General features: G+C 43.1%; 1 protein-coding gene across 2 annotated transcripts in view; it reads left to right on the top strand.

Moving 5' to 3' along the window:
- SCG5 (secretogranin V) overlaps window positions 1-7,605 on the top strand; it is a 32,162-nt gene extending 24,557 nt beyond the window's left edge. The window contains exons 4-6 of one of the 2 annotated variants that reach the window (XM_066608512.1): window positions 358-467; window positions 3,234-3,287; window positions 7,133-7,605. In XM_066608512.1, the coding sequence (XP_066464609.1) occupies window positions 358-467; window positions 3,234-3,287; window positions 7,133-7,222 (254 nt within the window). In that variant the 3' untranslated portion in view covers window positions 7,223-7,605. Of the gene's footprint in view, window positions 1-357; window positions 468-3,233; window positions 3,288-5,047; window positions 5,143-7,132 lie in introns of those variants that run through there. The other variant, XM_066608513.1, reaches the window with a different exon arrangement.
- The last annotated feature ends 17,431 nt before the right edge of the window (window positions 7,606-25,036 follow it).

Below are 25,036 nucleotides of genomic sequence, written 5' to 3'. Positions count from 1 at the left end.
TAAATGATGCCCACTAATATTACTACTGCCCACATTGCAGGAGTTCTTTCACTGATTGTAAAGCCCCAACAGGTTCATTCAAGAGCAACATAGCTGATAGGAGCCAAAGACGCACAGCTCTCGAATAGTCTGTGTTTATGACAAACTGGCCTAGCTATAATTTTTTGTTGCTTAGTGAAACTGTGCCGTGCGCTGCTACCATCCCATGCTCTCCATTAAAATGAATGAAGAATTCACTCTAAGCCCTTTATGGAAAGTGACCTACATCCCACAGATCACTTTTACAATAGCCATCTTCAGAAATAAAAATGTACCTAATTGATCTAATTTTATCAAAAAATTTCCTCTGGAAAATAGGTGAAGGCTGCTTGGCGGATACACCAGACACAGCCCAGTTCAGCAAAGAGTACCAGCTCCACCAAAACCTGTATGACCCAGAACACAACTATCCAGGAGTGAACAAGTGGGTAAGTCTCTAGTTATCACTCTCTAATGCTTTTCTATTGATCTGAAAACAACCTGGTTTTTACATAATACTAATTGGTATCCTTAGATTAGGCCATCTATCTTTGATCAGTGGGGTCCAACTTGCTCTGATCAGCAGGATGAAGGGGCTGCAGCACTCCATTGATACTTCCATATATGTAACTGGTTCAGCCCAGTTTGCTTGTACAGATGAGCCACTATCTGGCCATATAGTAGGTCATAGTTTTGTGACCTAAGGCCTATTTACACAAGCAGATAACCAGCAGACTGGTGCAAATGAGCAAGTGTGAATGGTGACTTAAGACAACAAATTTTAACATTGAGGATTTTTCTTGTTTTTTTTTTTTTCAGTCATGATTTTAGATAATTTATTTGTTGTGATTTAATGTAAGAAAATATGACATCTGGAGAAGTAAAAATGACACTTAGGGCTCATTCACACAGGTGTATTGTCGCTGCGTATTATGCACATGTATTTCCCTGCGTAACACGTAGTGAATGGAGGCAATGAAAGTCAATGGACTTTCACTCTTCCATTCACACCTGTGTGTGAACTGTGAATGGACACTGCGTACAATATGCAGGAGAGATAAATCGCAGCATGCTCTATTTCTCCGCGTATCATTCTACTTGTTTAACTCTTTAAGAATTCTTTCCATGGACTTTTGAAATTGGGTTTTCTTAACCAATCAGGGTCTACTTTTCATTTTCCTGATTGCGTTAAAAAAGAAAAAAAAATGCCATGCCCATACATTAATAATGTTTTTTGTATAAACCATGAAATACTTCCTATTTGCCTATTAAAGCAATTAAAATGATTTTATCAGTCATGTAAGAAACAGTTTAATTGTTCGATAAATCCCTAAACACACATTACCCTGGTTATATAACAAGACTATCTGTTCTATAAATGTAGAAAAAAAGACGTCTGTTGTCACTTATGGGAAAACCTCTATCAATTTTCTAGTCTTTGTACGTGTGGAAAACCCCTATTTTTCCAGCATAATCTTTGAGTCCAGACATGACGGCCCGAATTAGACAGATGTGAATCCCCCAAGGCCAAAAAAAAATTCTATCCTTTAAAGGGAAAATTATGGTGAGCATTTTATAATGTTCCCAAATTATGGAAAGTATCCCCAGATCTTAGACTAGATCCAGATTAGAAAGAGCAAATCAATGAGATCAGGGAGACTGGCTCCAGATCAATCAGTCTAGTGGGATATAATGAGAGAAAATGCTCCTCCACACTCCATCAATTCATATCTGCTGTTTATTCTCTCTGTTACCATTTTAATAATAGTATAGACTTTATGCCGTATTTTCTGCAAATATGTAAGAGAAAGACATACATAAATCTAAGCATGTTTGCATTTATGCATCACAAGCTATGCAGTACAGATACATAGACGGCGGGTGAGACATTTTGGCTGTATGCAATCAGATTTGTTAATATAGCACAGTGGGAGATTTTTACACTTAACTAGTTCCTTTGTATTTTTAATATCCAACAGGTTCTGGGCATATAAAAAATATATAAACTGCATTTGTAGAGTACAATGTATGATGATTGATCACATGCCCAGTGAAGGGATTGGAAAAAAATTCTAAAGATTTTGAGGCCTGAAAGGGGTTCTCTCGAGTTATCAATTTATCAGATAGTCTGTCTAATTATGAGAGTGGGAGGTCCTGTGTCTACTCATGTGAATGGAGCAGCGACTGAGCATGTGCACTGTCTCTTCATTCATTTGCATGAGATGAAAAGTAGCAGAGTACAATTCTCTCAACAAGTAGGTCTCAAGTTGTCAGACCTCATCTACCTACTATAGGAAAATGATGGCTATCATAAGAATCTTCACATGGAGCGTCCCAGTTTGTTTTTATTTGTCCTCAAGAATATAGTGGCAGCCCATGTCATTGGCATAGGGCCTGTGGGAAGTGGAGACCACACTTATGACAGCCATGTATCACTTCCTTTGGGCTTCGCTCCAGTTTCACCACAATGTTAGCAGGCATGTGATAGGGAAAATGGTCAGAATAGCATGCTACAAATGGAAGGTGTAACAAATATTAGGCCATCCCGTACAGAAATCTGGGTTGTGATGGTATGAACCAGGAACAGCAGGGGCTTCTAACTTTGTGATTGCACTCCATTTACTCAATGTACAACACTGTATGCCCTTGTTTGTCTTGCTAGTGTATCATTTTTCCGGTAGTAAAGATAAGTATGGTGCACAAATAAATGACTGCTATTAACTTTTTGCATTCACCTTTCGAGGGAAGACTACATTGGAAAACTTAAGGCTCTTTTACACGGAACGCTTATAGTTCCAAAAATCGTTCAAACAAGCAACACTTGAACGACGAACGATAAATCATTGCAGGCATAAAAATCCTCATTTACTAATCGTTCGGTTTAAATACCAATCCTTCAGTTACTCTCATTCACTTACACAGTGAAGGTGAACGATTGCTCGTTTGAACAAGCCAACGATGTATCTGCCTGTATAAACAGGCTGCACAAGTTAGCTCTGACACAGTTTGCTTGTTCAAACAAGAAATCCGCTCACCTAAACGGACCATTACTTTTCTGAAAGAAGTAAAAGCCAGTACAAACCGAGGCAGATCGGCCATCCGAGTAAGGCAGTGTCCGTAAGTAAACGGTTTTTGAACAGCATTTTTACACTAGAACGCTGCATAAAATATTGTGATTGCCAGCATTGTGATCTCTGCTTTTATCCTTTGTGCAGAATAAAAAACTACTTTATGAGAAGATGAAAGGCACTTCCCAGAGGAAAAAAAGGGTAATACATTTGGCTTTTGCAATTTTTATTTGACATGAATAATGTTGTGTTTGTATGGTTGTGTTCACACCTCATAACAGTTCTTGGACAACCTCTATTTCCTTTGATTGAAGATGTCAAGACTTGGAAAGCTACAAGGGAAAGAGTTGGTGTATAGGGAATTTTGCACATTTGATTAGACCACTAAAACCATTGCTATGAGGACCATAAGGAGAGCAGTGCCAGCCAACCAACCCCTTCTACAAGTGTTGATGCTGGAATGAGCAACATTCCTTCTGCCCCCGATGTTCATTGACATTGCTTTAGGGTTCAATGTTTGTGAATATGTAACTGTTTGTTTACTTATCTATTACTTTTTCTATTTTATAATAATAAAAATATTATTTTTGGTAGCCTGTGTACCCCTACAGCTAAATCTCGGTTGTATACTTTGACTCTTTATATTAGGCTAGCTAGAAAGTTAACTAGAAAAAGTAATAGGTAAACAAACAAAATTGTTTTGAACTCTTAAAGGGCCACTCCAATGAAAACATTTTTCCATACCTGCGCCCCTCACCTAATTGCCTCTAATACTCTGGAGGTCTCCTCTGTATATTGTAGTCACACACAGCACAATTTCTTGTCTGCTATTTATCAGACATAATCTTGAAGGTGACATTTTTGCTTTTACTTTCACATCAATCACATGATGCATCAGCACAGCCTTACATGAGCAGCTAGAGACTGTACCATTCCTTCTGCAGGGAAAACACTGCCATTACCTTCTTTATTCACCTGTATAAGCTACAGACCATAAGTATACAGTCCGAAGGATGAGCTGTGATTTCCTCTATTATAACTAGATAACCAGGGGCTCGGTGATTAGCATCAGTAACTGTGATAGGAAGTGTCTGTGCCCCCCTCTAAACCGTTTCTATGGGAGGCTTCAGGTAAAACCATCACACAGACAGAAAAACTGACGAGAAACTGAACACATAATTCTAAGTAGATCTGTGCTGGTCAGAATTAAGATCATGTGACTATTTGAGGATAAAGCAGCCAGGAGTTTCAGATAGAAATGAATAACTAACAAAGGTAACACTAGTCAACTTATATATACTGGGGGATAGCTACATAATGAATGAGAAAAACAAAACACTGGATAAGCCCTTTAAGAACATGTGCTCTGAGGCAGAGCAGAAGTTACCTTTCTTACAAAGTGTTTTTTATTGTACAGAGACCAAACGGGTCAGATTTTGATTTTAACAATATATGTATACTCTTAACAATACTTTTTCTGTTAGTTTATAGTTACCTACCAGTAGGCTACAGACTCCACTATGGTACTATTATCAGCCTGTGCCTAGTTGTAGTGATAGTCTTCAGTTTTCATTACAATGCAGTCCATAGCTTATGTATCCAATTTATAGCAGTTGATAGCTTGTTAAGGATCCAAAGTTTTGCGGACAATTTATATATAAAGTATCTCACATTTAGAAACACCCACAAAACATAACCTTGTTTTTACACTTCATCAGTATCCCTTAAAAGGAAGGGCATCAGTAAGGCTATGCGCATATCAAATGTACAGTGTATATTTGCTGGGAAATGCTTTTGATGTATAGATAAGATATGTGCATATCCTATAACGGGCCAAGGCATAGTACGCTACACTGTACTTTTACTATATTAAAAAGTGTAGTGCCTTTGTATACAAAGGGGTCATGCTAACAAATAATATATAATGTTCCATATACATCTATCTCTATCTATCTATCTAGCTCTATCTATCTAGCTCTCTAGCTCTCTATCTATCTATCTATCTATCTAGCTCTCTATCTATCTAGCTCTCTATCTATCTAGCTCTCTATCTATCTATCTAGATCTCTATCTATCTAGATCTCTATCTATCTATCTATCTAGATCTCTATCTATCTATCTAGATCTCTATCTATCTATCTAGATCTCTATCTATCTATCTAGCTATCTATCTAGCTCTCTATCTATCTAGCTCTATCTATCTAGCTATCTATCTAGCTCTCTATCTATCTATCTACTCTCTATCTATCTATCTATCTAGCTCTCTCTCTATCTAGCTCTCTCTCTATCTAGCTCTCTCTCTATCTAGCTCTCTCTCTATCTAGCTCTCTCTCTAGCTAGCTCTCTCTAGCTAGCTCTCTCTAGCTAGCTCTCTCTAGCTAGCTCTCTCTAGCTAGCTCTCTCTAGCTAGCTCTCTCTCTAGCTAGCTCTCTCTAGCTAGCTCTCTCTCTAGCTAGCTCTCTCTCTAGCTAGCTCTCTCTCTAGCTAGCTCTCTATCTCTCTAGCTAGCTCTCTCTCTAGCTAGCTCTCTATCTCTCTAGCTAGCTCTATCTCTCTAGCTAGCTCTCTATCTCTCTAGCTAGCTCTATCTCTCTAGCTAGCTCTCTATCTCTCTAGCTAGCTCTCTATCTCTCTAGCTATCTCTCTAGCTATCTCTCTAGCTATCTCTCTAGCTAGCTCTCTAGCTATCTCTCTAGCTAGCTCTCTAGCTATCTCTCTAGCTAGCTCTCTAGCTAGCTCTCTAGCTAGCTCTCTAGCTAGCTCTCTAGCTAGCTCTCTATCTCTCTAGCTAGCTCTCTATCTCTCTAGCTAGCTCTCTAGCTAGCTCTCTAGCTAGCTCTCTAGCTAGCTAGCTCTCTAGCTAGCTAGCTCTCTAGCTAGCTCTCTAGCTAGCTCTCTAGCTAGCTCTCTAGCTAGCTAGCTCTCTATCTAGCTAGCTAGCTCTCTATCTAGCTAGCTAGCTCTCTATCTAGCTAGCTAGCTCTCTAGCTAGCTAGCTCTCTATCTAGCTAGCTCTCTAGCTAGCTAGCTCTCTAGCTAGCTAGCTCTCTATCTAGCTAGCTAGCTCTCTATCTAGCTAGCTAGCTAGCTAGCTAGCTCTCTAGCTAGCTAGCTCTCTATCTAGCTAGCTAGCTCTCTCTCTAGCTCTCTCTCTCTAGCTAGCTAGCTCCCTCTCTAGCTAGCTAGCTCTCTCTCTAGCTAGCTAGCTCTCTCTCTAGCTAGCTAGCTCTCTCGCTAGCTAGCTCTCTCTCTAGCTAGCTCTCTATCTAGCTAGCTCTCTAGCTAGCTTTCTATCTAGTTAGCTCTCTATCTAGCTAGCTCTCTATCTATCTATCTCTCTAGCTTTCTATCTAGCTCTCTAGCTTTCTATCTCGCTCTCTAGCTTTCTATCTCGCTCTCTAGCTTTCTATCTCGCTCTCTAGCTTTCTATCTCGCTCTCTAGCTTTCTATCTCGCTCTCTAGCTTTCTATCTCGCTCTCTAGCTTTCTATCTCGCTCTCTAGCTTTCTATCTCGCTCTCTTTCTATCTAGCTCTCTTTCTATCTAGCTCTCTTTCTATCTAGCTCTCTATCTATCTAGCTCTCTATCTATCTAGCTCTCTATCTATCTAGCTCTCTATCTATCTAGCTCTCTATCTATCTAGCTCTCTATCTAGCTAGCTCTCTAGCTAGCTCTCTCTAGCTCTCTATCTAGCTCTCTAGCTCTCTATCTATCTAGCTCGCTATCTCTCTAGCTCGCTATCTCTCTAGCTCGCTATCTCTCTAGCTCGCTATCTCTCTAGCTCGCTAGCTCTCTATCTAGCTCTCTAGCTCTCTATCTAGCTCTCTAGCTCTCTATCTAGCTCTCTATCTAGCTCTCTAGCTCTCTATCTAGCTCTCTAGCTCTCTATCTAGCTCTCTAGCTCTCTATCTAGCTCTCTAGCTCTCTATCTAGCTCTCTAGCTCTCTATCTAGCTCTCTAGCTCTCTATCTAGCTCTCTAGCTCATAATTATCTATCTACCTATTGATCTATCTTTCCTTCCACCATCTACCTTTTTCCTCTCACAGATGGTGAATCCATACCTACAGGGACAGAGGCTGGACAATGTTGTAGCCAAGAAGTCTGTTCCGCATTTCTCTGGTGAAGAGGAAGAATAAGCAAAACCAAATGAGTGAGCCGTCTTTGCTGTGATCCGGCGCGGCGTCCTATCTGCTGCTCCAGAGCCCCACTGACTGGCAGCATGTTTATTATTTATAGACCTGTGAATGGGAAACAGCTGAATTTATAACATTATGTTGTCATAGGTAATAAAAAATATAGACTTCTGCTTTCTGTTAAATTAGGGGAACGGTATCTTTTTCTTGTGCATTTTTTGTGATGCTTTAGGAAGAAGTTTAACCAATTGATTACTGCCAAATACTGTCAGTGTTAAGATGTAGTTGCCAATAAGACCCTAAATCCTATGTCTAGCTGCAGAGATCACTCACTACTTTCTTGGGTTTGTACTGTAAATAAGTAATAACTGCAATAAAGATTTCATCCTCCATGCATTGTACATGACTTCTTCTATTTGGTGATTAATACTACGGTAGGTAATTGCAAGTTCACTTATGAAAAGAAATAAATATCTGAAAAATGAACGACACCATGCCAATTGCAATAGCGCTGTTAATTGTAATTGTCTAACACAGGACGTTTGTAGCATGTGGATATAAACAAAAAGAATGCACTGGCTGTTTCATTAATGTCTTGAAAATGGTAATGAACTGAAGCACAAAATCAATTTTTCCATAAATTCCTCTTGATGCTATGATTTTAAATAAGACATTTTTTACGAGTAAAATGTTGATTAAAATATGTCAAGGTTTAGTAAAATTGACCATCTCCTATATGTGGGTGACTACCACTTCAGTACAGGTATAGTAGCCGCATGTACAGGTGTGGTCAGATCTTTCCATTCACACAGTACATTGCAACTCTGTGCTACACAACCTTGTTGTAGGGTCTACTAGAAGTTTGAAGCCAACCTCGGGGCTGGGATTAACAGATGGCTGAACCACTTCTCTGACTACCTGATGCTCATTATTATAGATCTGTAGTCTAAGAGCTCTTGCAAATGAGCGTAGGCGTATATGCGCTCGCGAGAGTGTGACGTGGTTGTGCTGTGAAGGAACAGCTATCACATACTTTTGCACGTGTAGCAGAGCTGTCTACTGTAATTTTATACGCTGCTGAGCCCGTTCACATCAGTGTGGGACACACCTGTGCCGTGATTGACCCAGCTGGGCAGCTTAATTAGTCCCCGCTATGATTAGCACAGTGAAATCTGGTGGATGGAGTGCAGATTTGCACACCCCCATAGACTCCTATGGTGCCTTTTTGGGGCGCAAATGTGCACAAAAATAAAATGTCACGTATATTTTCATGATCGTGAAAACTAAGTGCAAAAACGTAAGATGGGAGGAAACCCAGTGAAATCAATGGGTTCTATTGTCTACGGTTTGCGTGAACGAAAACGTGTGCTAAAACACTTTTACATTGAGCGATAAATCGTTTGCACAAGCAAATTTCAGTTTGTTTGTTCATTCGTGCAAACTATTTTTACAGACAGACAAATTGCTGAAATTTCGCTCGCTGGTCTTCAGTCGTTCATATGAACTGAGCGATCGCTGTTTATTTGGAACGAGTGAACGATCATTTTTCTGACTGCATAAAAAGAACACTGAACGATAAGTGAATTAATTGGAGTTTGTCGTTCAATCGTTGGCCAAGTTTACACTGAATAAGTATTGTTCACATTCACACGATCCAAAGATTTTTGGAACAATCGTGTAAAGGGGCCGTAAGAAGCTACACACTGCCCTGACTCACCAGTGCTGCCCACGTGAGCGCCACTGGTTTTTAAAAATCTTGTCCACATTGAACGGAAAAACTCCATGTGGAATCCACAGCATATTTTGATATATGCTGTGGATTTTGACCCCAGATTTCTACATTTTGAAAGGCAAAAGTTGAAACCCATGGCAAATTGGCATCCTTTTGGGTGCGGATTTGGTCCCAGCAGATTTACTGCGCATTCGCTACAGATTCTCTGCTGCAGAAAGTTGGCAGCAAATTCAGCCTATGTGAATGCCCCGAAAGATATCCATTTTTGTATGGATCCTAATTAGAGATGAGCGAGCATACTCGGAAAAGCACTACTCGCTCGAGTAATTTGCTTTATCCGAGTATCACTGTGCTCGTCCCTGAAGATTCGGGTGCCGGCACGGAGTGGGGAGCTGCAGGGGAGAGCGGGGAGGAACGGAGGGGAGATCTCTCTCTCCCTCTCTACCGCCCGCTCTCCCCCGCTGCGACTCACCTGTCAGCCGCAGCGGCACCCGAATCTTCAGGGACGAGCACAGCGATACTTGGATAAAGCAAATTACTCGAGTGAGTAGTGCTTTTCTGAGTACGCTCGCTCATCTCTAATCCTAATACATCTTGATGAATCCCATTGACTTATAATGGGTTCCATCAGAGGCGTAACTTGAAACTCCTGGGCCTCAATGCAGAACCTGTAAAAGGGCCCCTAACTGTAATTGTTTATTCATAGTACTGGGCTCCCTATACGGAGAAGAGAAGCCTTATGGGCCCCCTAAGGGTCCTGGGCCCTGGTGCAACCACACCCTCTGCATCCCCTACAGTTACGCCAGTGGGTTCCATCATTGTTCTTGTATTTTAAGAAAGCAGTGACAGGGCAGCAGACAACACTATTGGTAAAAATATCAAGACCCCTGCCAAAACAAATGAGCAGGAAAAAAAATAGTACTATATAGTTTCTTGCTTTATAATATACTAGCTTCCCCGTCGCGTGTTGCTGCGAAGACAGACCTACATACATACATACATACATACATACATACATACATACATACATACATACATTCGTTTTTATATATCTAGATAACAACCAATCACAGCGCAGCTTTCAAGTTACCTCAGTGGTATAATATATAACAACCAATCACAGCGCAGCTTTCATGTTACCTCAGTGGTATAATATATAACAACCAATCGCAGCGCAGCTTTCATGTAACCTCAGTAGTATAAGAAGTAGCAACCAATCACAGCACAGCTTTCATGTTGCCTCAGCAGTATAATATATAGCAACCAATCACAGCACAGCTTTCATTTTACCTCAGTAGTATAAGAAATAGCAACCAATCACAGCACAGCTTTCATTTTACCTCAGCATTCTCAATATCCAGCAATTGTCAAGCGAAACGTTCGGCGGATGCATCATTTTGTAGTTGAACACGCTTGCTCGTAATGCCTTTTGCTTTCGTGCTTGAGATGGAAATCAAACGATCTTTGTCTGGGGGGCAGAACTGTCGACGATGCTCGCACGCGCGCCACCTATCATAGGATAGATGTACTATGCCAGTAATCTTCCCAGGAGTGTACTCAACAACTTCCCAAAGTTTCATGGTGATAGGATGAATGATGAAAGGACAGACAGAAAGACAGACAGACATTCATTTATATATAGATGACATCAGGAAGTGAGAGAATTAGATTCTGTACATAAAATTTGGACGCTAATTCTTTGACGCTTAGAATTGAATAATCGATTTGGGACCCATTAAAGGGGTTGTCTCGCGAAAGCAAGTGGGGTTATACACTTCTGTATGGCCATATTAATGCACTTTGTAATATACATCGTGCATTAAATATGAGCCATACAGAAGTTATTCACTTACCTGCTCCGTTGCTAGCGTCCCCGTCGCCATGGATCCGTCTAATTCTAATGTCGTCTTGCTTTTTTAGACGCGCTTGCGCTGTGCGGTCTTCTGCCTGGTGAATGGGGCCGCTCGTGCCGGAGAGCTGGTCACCGCGTCGTCATCGTAGCTCCGCCCCGTCACGTGTGCCGATTCCAGCCAATCAGGGGGCTGGAATCGGCAATGGAACACACAGAGCCCATGGTGCACCATGGGAGAAGACCCGTGGTGCACCATGGGAGAAAACCGCAGTGCATCCCTGGGAAAGGACCGGCGGCCATCTTTGGGAGAAGATTTTTTTAAAGTCCTTATTTCATCAGATCGGTGAGTAGCAAGCGGTTTAAAAACCGCTTTAATTTGCTCTTTTATGCCAGGGGGGTGACAGGGGGAATGGGGTAAGGTAAAATTTTGAGGTTTGCCGCGAGACAACCCCTTTAACTTTTCCTATTTATGACCTAATCAATGCTCATGCCAAATTTCATGTTTTTATGACATCGGGATGGGAGAAAATTAGATTCCGTACGTAAAATTTGGACGCCAATTCTTTTGCGCTTAGAATTGAATAATCGAGTTGGGACCCATTAACTTTTCCTATTTATGACATAATCAATGCTCGTGCCAAATTTCAAGTTTCTATGATATTAGGAAGTGAGAAAATTAGATTCTGTACGTACAATTTGGACGCTAATTCTTTTGTGCTAGAAATGAATTATCAAGTTGGGACCCATTAGCTTTTCCTATTTTTGACATAATCAATGCTCGTGCCAAATTTCCTGTTTCTATGACACCGGAAAGTGAAAAAATTACATTCCGTACGTAAAATTTTGACGCCAATTCTTTTGCGCATAGAGTTGAATAATCGAGTTGGGACCCATTAACTTTTCCTATTTATGACATAATCAATGCTCGTGCCAAATTTCATGTTTCTACGACATTGGGAAGTGAGAGAATTAGTGGCAATGATGGAAATCGAACGATCTACGTGGGGGGGGGGTGCTAACTGTCGACGACGCTCGCAGGCGCGCCGTTTATCATAGCATAAATGTACTATGCCTATAATCTTCCCAGGAGTGTACTCAACAACTTCCCAAAGTTTAATGGCGATCGGATGAATGGTGTAGTAGCGCATAAAGGACAGACACACAGACAGACACACAGACAGACACACAGACAGACACACAGACAGACACACAGACAGACACACAGACAGACACACAGACAGACACACAGACAGACACACAGACAGACAGACAGACAGACAGACACACAGACAGACAGACAGACACAGACAGACACACAGACAGACACACATACATCCAATTTTATATATATAGACTAGACAAAATTTGGGGAAGGAGGGGAGCAGACAAAAGGGAAGGGAAGAGAAGGGAGTGCTATCCATGGTTAGTAACATGAACTTTTCTTTTTTTTCTGTACAGCTTGTCAAAAAATCAGACAGCTGACACTTTTTACGGACACAGGAAAATTGTAATGAATGATAAAGATATGTGATACATTTTTATAGGTCAGATGCTGATAGGATTTGATTAGCGGCTTTTATTGTGAGCTGTAAAATGATAATTACCATCATAATAACCTGCTGAGGTACCAATGGTCTAAAAATTAAATTAAAAATCAGACACATCTATTTATTTTTTTCACGGACACTGGAAAAAAGTGTCCTAGTTTTATGGAATGTCCAGAAATTTCTGGAGGGTTCGCAATGTTGGTGCTATCTGGAGTAGTCAATTCAATATAACTAACGGAACTGGTAAGACCCAATGGCTTTTGCTCTCACCTAACGAGATTGAGCTGGAATGCACAGGATAGGAAAACACTTCAGTACAATCAACCCAATAGGTCTAATATATGAGGAAGCTGCAAGCCTTTCTTGATCTACCGGAGGGCTTTCCTCAGGGTTCAAACTGGGTATGCTATGTACATAATTACATTACTTGGAACATTAGGATACCAGGATATAAATCAAGAGTTGAGGGCAAGTAGTAGAATTGCAAATTTATATACCTTGTGTTTTGCTTCAGATTTACTTAAGGCCCATTTAGACCCAACGACTCTCCCTCAAAATTCACTCAAAGCCATCTTTTGTGTGAGACTCTTTGGGTCTAACTGCCCAGCCATCGTGCAGTTTTCAGCCATGAGTCTTATCAGGACCGCAAGCGGAGTTCTCAGCAGTATACCACTGATACTATTGTTTCAGCTGGTATCCCACTCTGAGAACCCAGCAGAAGTTTGCAGAAGACAGCGCTCCAGCTGTCTTCTGTATACCCTGCTCGGAGCGCTCAGCTGTATACCAGCTGAGCGCTCCAAGAACACAGCAGAAGTATGCAGAAAACATCGCTCCAGCTGTGTTCTGCATACCCCACTTGGAGTTCTTATTTTGTCACTGTAGGGTTCAGAACTAAAATATAACTTTTTTATTGAATCTTTATAAAAAAGAACTTGATGGGGGGCGTGGCCTAACCAGAGCACAGGACAGATGCAAGTCAGGAGTGCTCCCACACAAACAAAGCATTATCTGCGATTTTCTGGAGCAAGGGGGCCCTAAATCATCCCAGAGCTGAGAGGAACAGAACGATGGGCTGCATGACCCACTAGGACAAACCAGCAGATCGCGGCCTAGCAGTGAGAACTGAAGCAGGGGACTCTATTTGCAGGAGGACCCACAAGCAGGTGCTGCTGAGAGAGGCCAGGAGGCAGGAGGAAAGCCCACAGACCACCCGCGGCTGGAGCAGAACCCCTGACAGAAGAACCAAGAGGAGATAGAGGTGAGGTGATACCAGAAAGAGGGTCCACAGGCCCGCCGGCGGGACCCGCGAGCGCCAACCGCGGGCTGCAGGGCAGGCACAGAGAGCCTCTATAGCAAGCTGGGCAGCTCCATGCAGTAACTAGGACTGCCAGCAGTGAGAGACCCCAGAGTAAAACAATAGAAGACAGGCAGCCAGGGAGAGAAACAAAGGCCCTTCATTTACATCACAGTACCTGGGTTTAGAGAAGCAGCCCACACCCTGCATAACGGCTCCCCCTCCCCCCTCCAGCCACACCTGCAGTAAGAACCCTCATTAACATTACAAGCAGCCCACACCTGGCTTAGCAGATTCCCCCTCCTCCAGCCACAAACAAACAAACAAACAAACAAAAAGCTGAGGATTGTCCATCCCCTCCCTTCTACTGAATAACACAGGGGAAATAAGAAAAAAAGAGAGACTGCTTACTGGCTCTGGTGGCACTTCAGAGCACTGTCCCTGCCCTCACAGCATCCTGCTCCAAGCTGTAAAGTTAGTTGCTCCATATACAAGCTACTTGCTCTGTACCCCAAAACGGTACTTTGCTGATTTACTGCCACCTGGTGGTGAATTCAAAACATTACATCAACTAATGCAAACTTCAGGGCTAGTTTACTACACAAGATCTGTTACCAGTATTCTAGATCCTAAACAGAGCCTGGCTGACTTGTTGCCACCTAGTGGTGAAATCAAGAAAATACATCAATGAGAGCCTACAGCGGGAACAAACGCCAAGCGAACATACTAAAGTAGAGGGTGGGGAAAAAAAAAAAAAGACAGAGCTCAGAAAGGACAGAATGATAGGACACCAGCCCTCCTAAACTAAGTCTGCAATTCCCCTGGAGGTGGGACATCATGCATGCCCACTTTTTATAAACTCCCTAAAAGCAAACAAACCGGAGTAACAGAGGACATCTTCTCCACTTTTCCTTCTACTCCGGGGGAACTGGGGTGTAAAAACCCATTAAGCAGCACAACCTGCCGAAACAGCAACATATCTTGCTCATCACATAGACCTGACGGGCGACCTTGACCCCTGGTTCATAAGCCAACAATAGGTCGTAACTGTTTAACAAACCCAAGACCTGGGAAAAAGTCCGCCTAAATCCTAAGACTTTCGACCTATGGCAAACTAAAAGTAAACTCTGAAACACGCTGCAGTGATACCTAATCCAAATTTAGGAGCTAAACTACAAGTTATGTGGTGACGAAGGTCCCCGCTGACCTGGCATTGAAAATCTTACACCCAGCCTAAAACCACGACTGTCTACGGACTGTGAATCACCGCCCACAAACAGAATCATCAGTAAGCGCTCTCAAGAGTTGAGGACACGAGGGCATGGATAAATTCATAAAACGGACTGACAACCACAAAACACCTCAACGCACTTCGCAAACATCTCAGCGATCCCTTTCAGGAAGCAAAAACATGTCAAAGTCCAAAAGTAAAAAAGAGAAACCATCCTTAAAGATTATCCAGGACTCCCCACAACACAGCCAAGAACCAGAACCATCACAAGACCTGGAACAAGAATACGATATGACAACTCCATGCTCTTCCCCGGGCCACAGCCCAGACCATGCACCTGATCTAGGAACACTTCAGGCTGTCTCAGTGGCGCAAGAAGTTTCACGAACCTTAATGCCCATGCTGGACAAGAGATTCGAGGTTCTCCACACATCTATTAACTCGGCTCTGTCTCTCATTACCACAAACTCCCAAAAAATTGCAGACCTAGAGAATAAGTTGAATTCACAAGAAATAACCATCTCCAACATGGAACAAACCATAACTAGATGTCACGAGAGCGAGCAGGCCCTTAGAGATAAACTCGAAGATTTGGAAAATAGGGATCGCAGAAGTAACTTGAGATTTGTGGGAATTCCAGAAACCATTGTGGGAGAGGACCTGATGACTTTGCTGACAATAGACCTTCCGAAAGTCCTAACCCCAGATGTCGCCTTTGACAGATCCTGTATAGAAAGGGCACATAGAGTGGGGCCCCCCAGACAATTGGGACTCGGCCAGCGACCAAGACAGGTTATTGCCAAATATCTCAATTGGGCGGTGAAAGAGAGCGTCCTCCGAAACTATCAGAGACAACAAACATTGACGGTCAGAGGCTTTAATATACTTATATTCCAAGACTTTTCAGCATCGGTCACCCAGAAAAGAAAGGCTTTTACGCCAATCTGCAGACACCTTCACGACAATGCCATTAGGTTTCAGCTGCTCTTCCCAGCCAAACTGAGAGTAATGGAAAACGGCAGACAACTGATCTTCAGCGACCCCCAATCGGCGGCCCAACACTTTCGGCTGGAAGCCGGTGATGAACCATGATTGATCTAGAATCCAAGGATTCTGGTGCACTGTGGCGTGGCAATAAGTAAACATTGCCACTTTCTGAGAAAAGGTTTAACCAATTCTTTCCCCTCCCAGGGAACTTTATGTAATGATGTTTTGTTTTGTCTTTACAGTTGTAAAAGTTGAATTGACACCAATATATCTCTCTCCTCCTGCGATGTCCGGTCCTGGTGCCCTGGCGCATGATCCCCCTAACATAATGCATTGGACTTCCCGCCGCTTGCTGGGACGGCTGGGACGAAAGGTACAACACAACAATACAACACAGAGATTGCAGACTCCCCCACCATGACAGACATGAACAATAGAACAGAACAAGAGTACCTCACACCCACACATATCAAGATAGTATCGTGGAACGTAGCAGGCCTAAACACGCCATTAAAAAGAAAAAAAATCATTACACATCTGAGACGCCTAAAACCTGACATTATATACTTACAGGAGACGCACTGGAAGCATGATTCGGGAAGCACCCTTAAGGCCCCATGGCTCGACTCATGCTACACTGCAAATTACACATAAAAAAGAAGGGGGGTGGCTATCCTATTCCGCAAAGGCCTGATATACTCAGTGGAAGAGGAACTAGCGGATAAAGAAGGCAGATTCCTGATGCTCAGAACACGCATACACGACATGGACTATACCCTACTTAATGTCTATGCACCAAACCAGACAACCAACAATTTCTTTCCAAAACTAAATTCTATGCTCTTACAGAGCCAACACCCAAATCTGATCATAGGGGGAGACCTTAAAGGGGTGGTCTCGCGAAACAAAGTGGGGTTATATACTTCCGTATGGCCATATTAATGCACTTTGTAATATACATCGTGCATTAAATATGAGCCATACAGAAGTTATTCACTTACCTGCTCCGTTGCTAGCGTCCTCGTCGCCATGGTGCCGTCTAAATTCGCCGGCAGCTTGCTTTTTTAGACGCGCTTGCGCAGTCCGGTCTTCTCCATTCAGCACGAGCCGCTTCAGTGTGCTCCCCACTACAGCTCTTCTGCGCATGCGCAGACGAGCTGTCACTGCTCGGGAGCGCGCTGGAGCGGCTATTCTGTACCTTCCTCTGTTAGAGGAAGGTGCAGAGCTGCCGAGCTGTCCGGAGAAGCCGCCCAGCTGTCCCGCCGTCCAGCTGTCCTGGTAAGTGATGGGCCGGGGGGGCTGCCGCTGCGCCGGGCTGCGCCGGGGGGGGGGGCTGCCGCTGCGATGGGGGGGGCTGTCGCTAGGCCGGGGGGGCTGCCGCTGCGATGGGGGGGGCTGTCGCTAGGCCGGGGGGGCTGCCGCTGTGATGGGGGGGGGGGGCTGTCGCTAGGCCGGGGGGGCTGCCGCTGCGCCGGGGGAACTAGCGCTGGGCCGGGGGGGGGGCTGTCGCTGGGCCGCGGGGGCTGTGATGGGGGGGGGGGGCCGCTGCGTCGGTTACCTTATGCCTGGCGGTGGGTGACAGGTTGGCGGTGTTCACTCCAGCGGTCCGGTCGGCGGCTGCGGGGCGTCTGGTTGCCATGGAGACACAGCTGGTAGCGTCTCGGGAGCGCGCACGTCGGGCTACAGCAAGCGATGCGAAAAGAGCTGGCGGCCATCTTGGGAAAAAGTTTTATAAGTTGCTGAAACGCTGGAACGGTAAGTAGAAACCAGCTAGGAAAGTAATTTACAGGGGTAATTAGTAATGTATGTTTAATTAGGGGGACTGGGCAAAAAAAAAAATTCACTGCTTCCTCGAGACATCTCCTTTAATACCGTTATATGCCCCGACATGGACAGGACGTCGCCGAACAACTCCTTTACACAAACAACCAGAGACGTCATACACCTTATGGAGACACAAAATCTTTGTGATCCCTGGCGCATAACAAATGCAGACTCCAGAGAGTACACACATTACTCAACAGCCCACCAGTCCTTGTCCAGGATAGATTGTTTCCTTTTGTCAACAATGCTGTTTGGGAAACTCGTAAACGCTTCCATTCTTCCCATCGCAATATCAGATCATGCACCAATTACGTTATCATTTCAGGGTAAAGACTCACAGAGTAAAACACGAATCTGGTCCTTCCCTACACACTTATACCACTCGGAAGACTTTAGAAACTATTTAAAAATCCACTGGGCGAATTACATCGACGACAATATTGAACACACAGAAGACACGGCTCTCCTCTGGGCAACATCAAAAGCGGTGATGAGAGGTCACATAATGAGCTACACCTCATACAAGCGAAAGCAAACAAGACAACAATTCCTCAAACTCCAACACAACTTAATCACAGCACAAAAGCACTTTGCCCAATTGCCATCTCAACAAAACAAATCTGTCTATAACCAGACAAAACAAATCTTAGAAACCTATGTCCAGAGGCAGGCCCTATGGCTCACTAAGATAGATCAGAATAGATACTACCGAAATGCCAACAAGCCTGGCCGTTTGTTAGCCCGCATAATTAGTGTACAATCCACGCATAAGCCTATACTATCCCTGACCGAACCTATTACGAATGCAAAAATCTCAAAACAGGAGGAAATAGAAAACATTTTATCCAACTATTTCGAAGATCTATATAGAGCAACCCCCACAGACAAAAATGAGATTCAAAGGTGGCAAGATACCCTCGCCCTACCAAAACTCACTGCCGAACAGAGAATCCTCCTGGAGGAACCGATCTCAGAGACAGAGGTGAAAGAGGCGATTGGGACATCACCAAAGAACAAAACTCCAGGCCCCGATGGATATGGGAATGAATATTATAAACTTCTACAACTAGAAATAATCCCAACCTTGACAAGACTGTATAATGAAATCTATACACAAAACATACAAGTAGACACATTATTAGACTCAAGAACCGTCTTAATACTGAAACCAAACAAAAACCCAACGTTAGTCCAATCATATCGCCCAATATCCCTATTAAATAGTGACTACAAGTTCTTGACAAAAATACTAGCCAATCGTTTACAAATGCTCTGCCCAACAATTATACATCCCTCTCAAAGGGGCTTTCTAAGCAATAGGCATGCTACTAAAAACATACGAACAGCAATAGCAGCGACAATTGAGGCCAGCCGCCCACACACCCCACAAACATTACTACTAAGTCTAGATGCAGAAAAAGCATTTGACAAGGTGTCCTGGCCCTTTCTGCAGGCCACCCTGCGAGACAGACAATTTGGCCCAAACTTTCTCAACTTCATTGGGTATATCCAAATTAATGTCTCAACCACCCTGACAGTTAATGGACATAGCACCCAACCCATAGACATATTTCGGGGTACAAGACAGGGATGTCCGCTCTCACCCCTACTTTTTAATTTATCCCTGGACCCCCTCTTGCACCTCCTAAAACCAACCTCACCAATGACACACCCCCGCCCATATCATCCCAATATCTCCATAAATGCTTTTGCAGATGATGTTCTCTTGACCATTAAGGATCCGGTTCATACACTCCCAGAAATACTCCAAGACCTTCAGACACTAGGCCCTCTATCAGGCTACACTCTCAATCTGGAGAAAACCGAAGCACTCTTAATAAAAGGTTCGCAAACACCACATTGGACTCACCAATACCCCTTTCAATGGAGAACCCGATTTATTACCTACTTGGGAGTCCGTGTTCCAAAGAGATATCAAGATATATACAACATCAATATGAAGCCATACATAACAACCCTAGAACAAACCCTAACAAAATGGCGCAAACTCCCGCTGTCATACATAGGTAGATGTCACCTATTTAAAATGGTAGAATTCCCTCGCCTTTTATACTTACTACATGTTCTCCCAATTTATATTACCCCTGAGGATGAGAAAAAGATAAACTATCTAATAAGAACATTTATCTGGAAGGATGGCAGAAGCAGAATCCCCTTCAATATCCTCAGACAACCAAAACAAAATGGAGGAATAAACCTCCCCAACATAAGAACTTACAATATTGCAACACTAACCAAAATAATCATTGACTGGATACAGCAGACATCCATTTTCGTAGACACGGAAATAGAGCAGACCCTTATCCCCCAAGTAGCCCTCCCCAATTTCTTACATCTAACATATCAAATGATCCCAATAGAATACAGAGAGAACCCTCTCCTAATGTCGACCTGGAAAGCATGGCAAAAACTCCGCAAAGCCACCTCTTTACACCCACACTTTTCACCGTACTTAACGCTCTTACACAACCCATATTTCCAGGCCAACTCATCTCATGGTGAATTCCGATCCTGGCATGTGGGAGGAATAATCAATATCCAGTCCCTACTACATAAAAACACTCATAAAATGCTGTCATTGGGAGACCTGCAATCAAAATATCCACATATCCAGTTTACCTTCTTTCCGTATCTGCAGGCCAAAAGTTTTGTAGACAAAATATTATTGAAAATACCTATGAATGAATGGCTTGAATTAAACCAAATTCAGCTGAAGCAACCTACTAACACACGTGGTCATACGACTAGAACTTACCAATTCCTAAACAGCCCACTAGATCACAACACTTCCAGAACAGCACTCTCAAAATGGACAGCAGATATCCCGGGACTCACAGTACCACAACTCTTAAAAATGCTAAAATATAGTCTGACTGTATTACCCTCAAGTAGATATGTTGAAATGACCTTACAGATATACCATAGAGCATATATTACCCCTCAGCGAGGACAAAAAATGGGATTATACAATAATGACAGATGTTTCAGGTGCCAAATGGCCAGGGCGGGCCTTCGTCACTGCCTGTGGGACTGTGGGATAGTCCAGAATTTTTGGATTAGAGTACACCGCTATACAACAACACATTTGACCTCCGCAGCCCCATTCGACCCCCTGTGGGCAATCTTTGGCTTTATAGACCTGGATAAATATAGATGCACCCCGGGCAGCCGTAGGCTTCTGCACATGGTCGCCATGGCAGGGATGAAAACCGTTCTGCAGACATGGGTAGATACGACCCCTCCCCCCTTTAAGCTCTTTCTGGAAAAGCTGTCCTTTCTCATGCAAATGGACTGGACTGAGGCCTCATTTCAAAAAGAGGCGCAGGTGGAGGGATTCTTTGAGGTGTGGGAGAGTTTCATTGATGTCCTACCGCAACGAGTGAAAAGGGCAATCGAGGAATCCTTCAAAACAACCATATGGTATATGGAGAGATCTATATCCGGAGATCCACCAGTTAGTGGGACTTGACCTGATGTGGGAAACACCTTGGGGGCCTACTCGCTGGGACATAAAATAGACATGTTTCTATAAACGGGGCCGGATATTCGCAGAGGAGGAGAGATGTAAGAAACCGATTTAATAATGTATCAGGTGTCAAAATTGTTTATTTTCAAGGATGTTACTGTAGTGGGTTAAGTAATGTAACCCCTACATATGTTTCCCCCCCCCCTACAACCCCCCACTACCTTGATTCCTCGATCCCCCACCCCTCCCCAAGTACACTAAGGGAAAAGGAGAAAAATAGAAATCTGGTGAGAAGCGGTGGCTGTCTTGACAAAAGATATAATATGCAGCCCTATGATGCAATAATGTGTACAGCTCCGTATAAAAATGTATCCCTTAGTGCATGTCCTGGATGTAAGCAGAAACCCTGCTCAATGGAAAAATGCTCGATAAAACCTTGTCGAAATAAAACAGATTTTCGACAAGACAAGGCTCCTAACCTTACACCCACCCCCTCCCTTCTACCCTCCCTTTCCTCTCCCCCCACCCCCGTTCTCCGCACATGCTGGGACAGAAACTCAAAGGAAAGTAATTTTAAAAGCCATAATGGACTTACTGATGGAAGTATATCCTAATACTTTTGTACTATGCAATCTGACAGACAGCCTAATGTAAATGCATGATTATTACTGCAAACCCTGTATGTGAACGGAGATCCTGTTTAATTTGAAAAATGTTTAATAAAAACATATTAAATAAAAAAGAACTTGATGAACAAGTCTCAAATAGGACACACATATAGCTAAAAGAGAGTACTCAAACAAAATTCCCAGAGATGACGGAATGGTTGTATTTCGGGATAGAGAATTTAAAGCTATACAGCTTTAAAAGGAGTAGACCATAGAAGGTTCAAAACAATCAGTGATTTGCTACAGAATTATGTAGTGTAGCTATAACCTTTTACTCAAAGGGTCAAACTAGCTAGTACGTTCAGAAGTTTCTCAGAACACCAACAACCTCGAGAAGTCTCCGTAGCCCTCTAATCGAGGGGTTAACTCTGTGATTGGGTTCTGAATTTTTGGAACTTCACACGTTACCCCAGCCTAGTTTAGTGAACAGGGGTATACATAAATCCCTCTAAATTGCACTCCAATAGAGACTTCAGGGTAATCTCAGCAGAAAAGAGAAGATCCACTCCTCCCAGATCTAGTCCACTATATATAGATAACTTCCCATGTGGCTATATCTGATGGAGAATAGACCATTGATAACTTAGAAAAAATTCCAAAATTGGTTACTTCCAATCCAAAATAAGGAGAGGAAAGATAATCCATCAATTATATGGAATAGTCTTAGGACGTCACTTCTTAAGAAAAATTATGCGGTTCGACGCGTTTCTGCTACAGTGAGAGTAGCGTCATCAGGAACCAAATTCCATATCTGGACGTCAAAAAGTCAGTAAACAACGTCCTTAAACTGCTCGACAAAAATTAGATTGTAGCGGAAGTTGTAAAGGTAAAGGAGAGGTAGACGATGCTAGCATTCAAAGGGTTAAATATCCCCCAGAGATTCCCCCCTAGAAAGCAATAAGAACGAGAGAAGGTAGCAGCACCAGCCTCTGTGGTAGGCTGGCGGCTAATGACCCATAGTGTGTCTCAACAGGGTTTAAGTAGTGGATAACTCCTCTCTTGATTCAGGGGTGTGTCGTCATATAGCCTATTAAAATAGAGTGCCTTGTAGCTCCACCTAATCTGACATCATTCACCTGTCACTTTTTTTTTTTTTTTTCTCTCTTTATTGAATTCATCTGTCACATTCAACTGGTTGTTATGCTGATCAATGTTAATGCTGTGGGGTAGCTGGTCAGTTTTGGAAGTATTCCACAGACTGTCCAGGGACTTGTTTATGATGCACCTCCTTGTTGTGATCCTGTTGTAAGCGTGCCGTTGCTATGGGGGCTCGGCTCCGCGTCCAGCGCTACCACGGTCTCGTGATCAAACGTGGTGACGTAGGATGCTGAAAGGGTGCATAGGGAGAATTGTCATCCCCTCACCGTGCGCGCCCACGTGATCAAGCGCGATGACGTGGAGTGCTAGAAGAATGCACTGGGAGAACTTTGAAAAGTTAGTTTCCCTGTGCGCGCGATCACGTGTCTTCTCTGATTACAGGACCGAACCTGCTAGGAGAGTAAATTAGAGGGAGGTGTAAATATCTACCCCTTACATCAACATGGCTTATGTTGTACTTATACTCCGATAATGTGACCGGTCCTGTTGGTGAAAATGATGAATGAGCCGTGTCTGTAACCTCCCCTAATGGTCACATGATCATGGCCGAGGACATGACTGGTGGTGTCCTATAATGCTGTTGTGTAGTGCCCAAATAGACAGCGCTGAGGTGGATCATCCACTCAGTGCCCCTATTGGTACTTTGGTACCAGAGTGTCCCCAACGGTACACATAGGTAAGTATATCTTTAATAGTATATGATCATAAGACTTCAAAATTGGGCAAGCTTGTAGATAAATAGCTATCATATAATGTACTGCCAGCTAGTCCGGGTACCGACCTAGTGGAAGACTATATCCACCCCTGTATGTTTTAAAGTATACAGGTAACAGGGTTGGATTCTTTAATGATATCAACATGATGATGGGCATAGAATCATGTTCCACCATCAAATCTAATACACTTGTGGTCGGAATAAATGTCCAGGGCTTATTAGATAGATATAGGCAGATAAAGTCAATTTATGATGTTAACATCACTAGAATGTATTGTTCAACTCAGGAAAGAAATATGACAGAGTTTAGTCCCAGTTCATATAAAGCATGCAAAAGAAAGGGTTTCATTCAGGCCCTTTGGTTGTATGCAGTCCATGCGATAGGTCCATTGTGACTCCTTTTGAAGGAGCCTCTTGTCAAGGTCACCTCTCCTCCCATAGCTCCTGATGGATTCTACCCCCTGAAAGATTAGTAGGTCAGGGTTACCCCCATGGTGTTCTCGCATGTGGTTTGCTACAGGTGTTTTGTCGCCTCGTCGTATATTCCCAAGGTGGGCAAGAATTCGTCGCCTGAATTCTTGCCTCGTCTTCCCTATATAGTTCTTCTTACAGGGGCATGTTGCCATATACACTAAATGGGAAGAACGACAGTTGAAAAACTCTCTTAGCGTGTACATCTTACCAGTATAAGCACTCTTGATAGTGTCTCCCTTAAGGATATTTCGACACGCTAAGCAGTCAGAACACGGGAAAGTACCCATGGGTCTCGATATAGTCAGCCAGTTATCAGATTGTGGTGTCTTCAAGTGGCTCTTGACTACTCTATCCTTGATGTTACGACCCCGTCTGAAGGTTAGGAGTGGATTTGGAGGTAATATAGTTTTAAGGTCCGAGTCTTCTTGGAGAATCCCCCAATATTTGGAAAGGATGTTGCGCATATAAGGAACTCCATTGTCAAAAGTGGATATGATACGTAATTGACTATCTGGGTTCTTAATTTTAGGGACTAGCAGTTTTGGTCTGCTTTGTTGTTTAAAGAAATGATATGCTTTCTCTATGGAGTTAGTGGGATAACCTCTGTCTGAGAATCTGTTTTTCAACTCCGTGCTTTTATCTTCAAAGTCATTAGAATCTGAGCAGTTTCTCCTAAGGCGCAAAAACTGCCCTTTAGGTATCCCATTTTTCAGGGAATAGGGGTGGGCACTATCCCAAGCAAGCAGGCTATTGGAAGCGGTTGGTTTCCTGAAGAGAGAGGATTGTAGGTAGCCATCGTTAGTTTTGCTGATACAAACATCCAAGAAAGAAATAGAGTTCTCTTGGATCTCCATGGTAAGTTTGAGGTTGATTGAGTTGTCATTCAAAACATCAACAAACTCCATGAA

Source organism: Eleutherodactylus coqui, chromosome 6 (assembly GCF_035609145.1).
Source record: "Eleutherodactylus coqui strain aEleCoq1 chromosome 6, aEleCoq1.hap1, whole genome shotgun sequence".
Lineage (NCBI taxonomy): Eukaryota > Metazoa > Chordata > Amphibia > Anura > Eleutherodactylidae > Eleutherodactylus > Eleutherodactylus coqui.
This window is presented reverse-complemented; position numbering and strand designations above follow the sequence as displayed.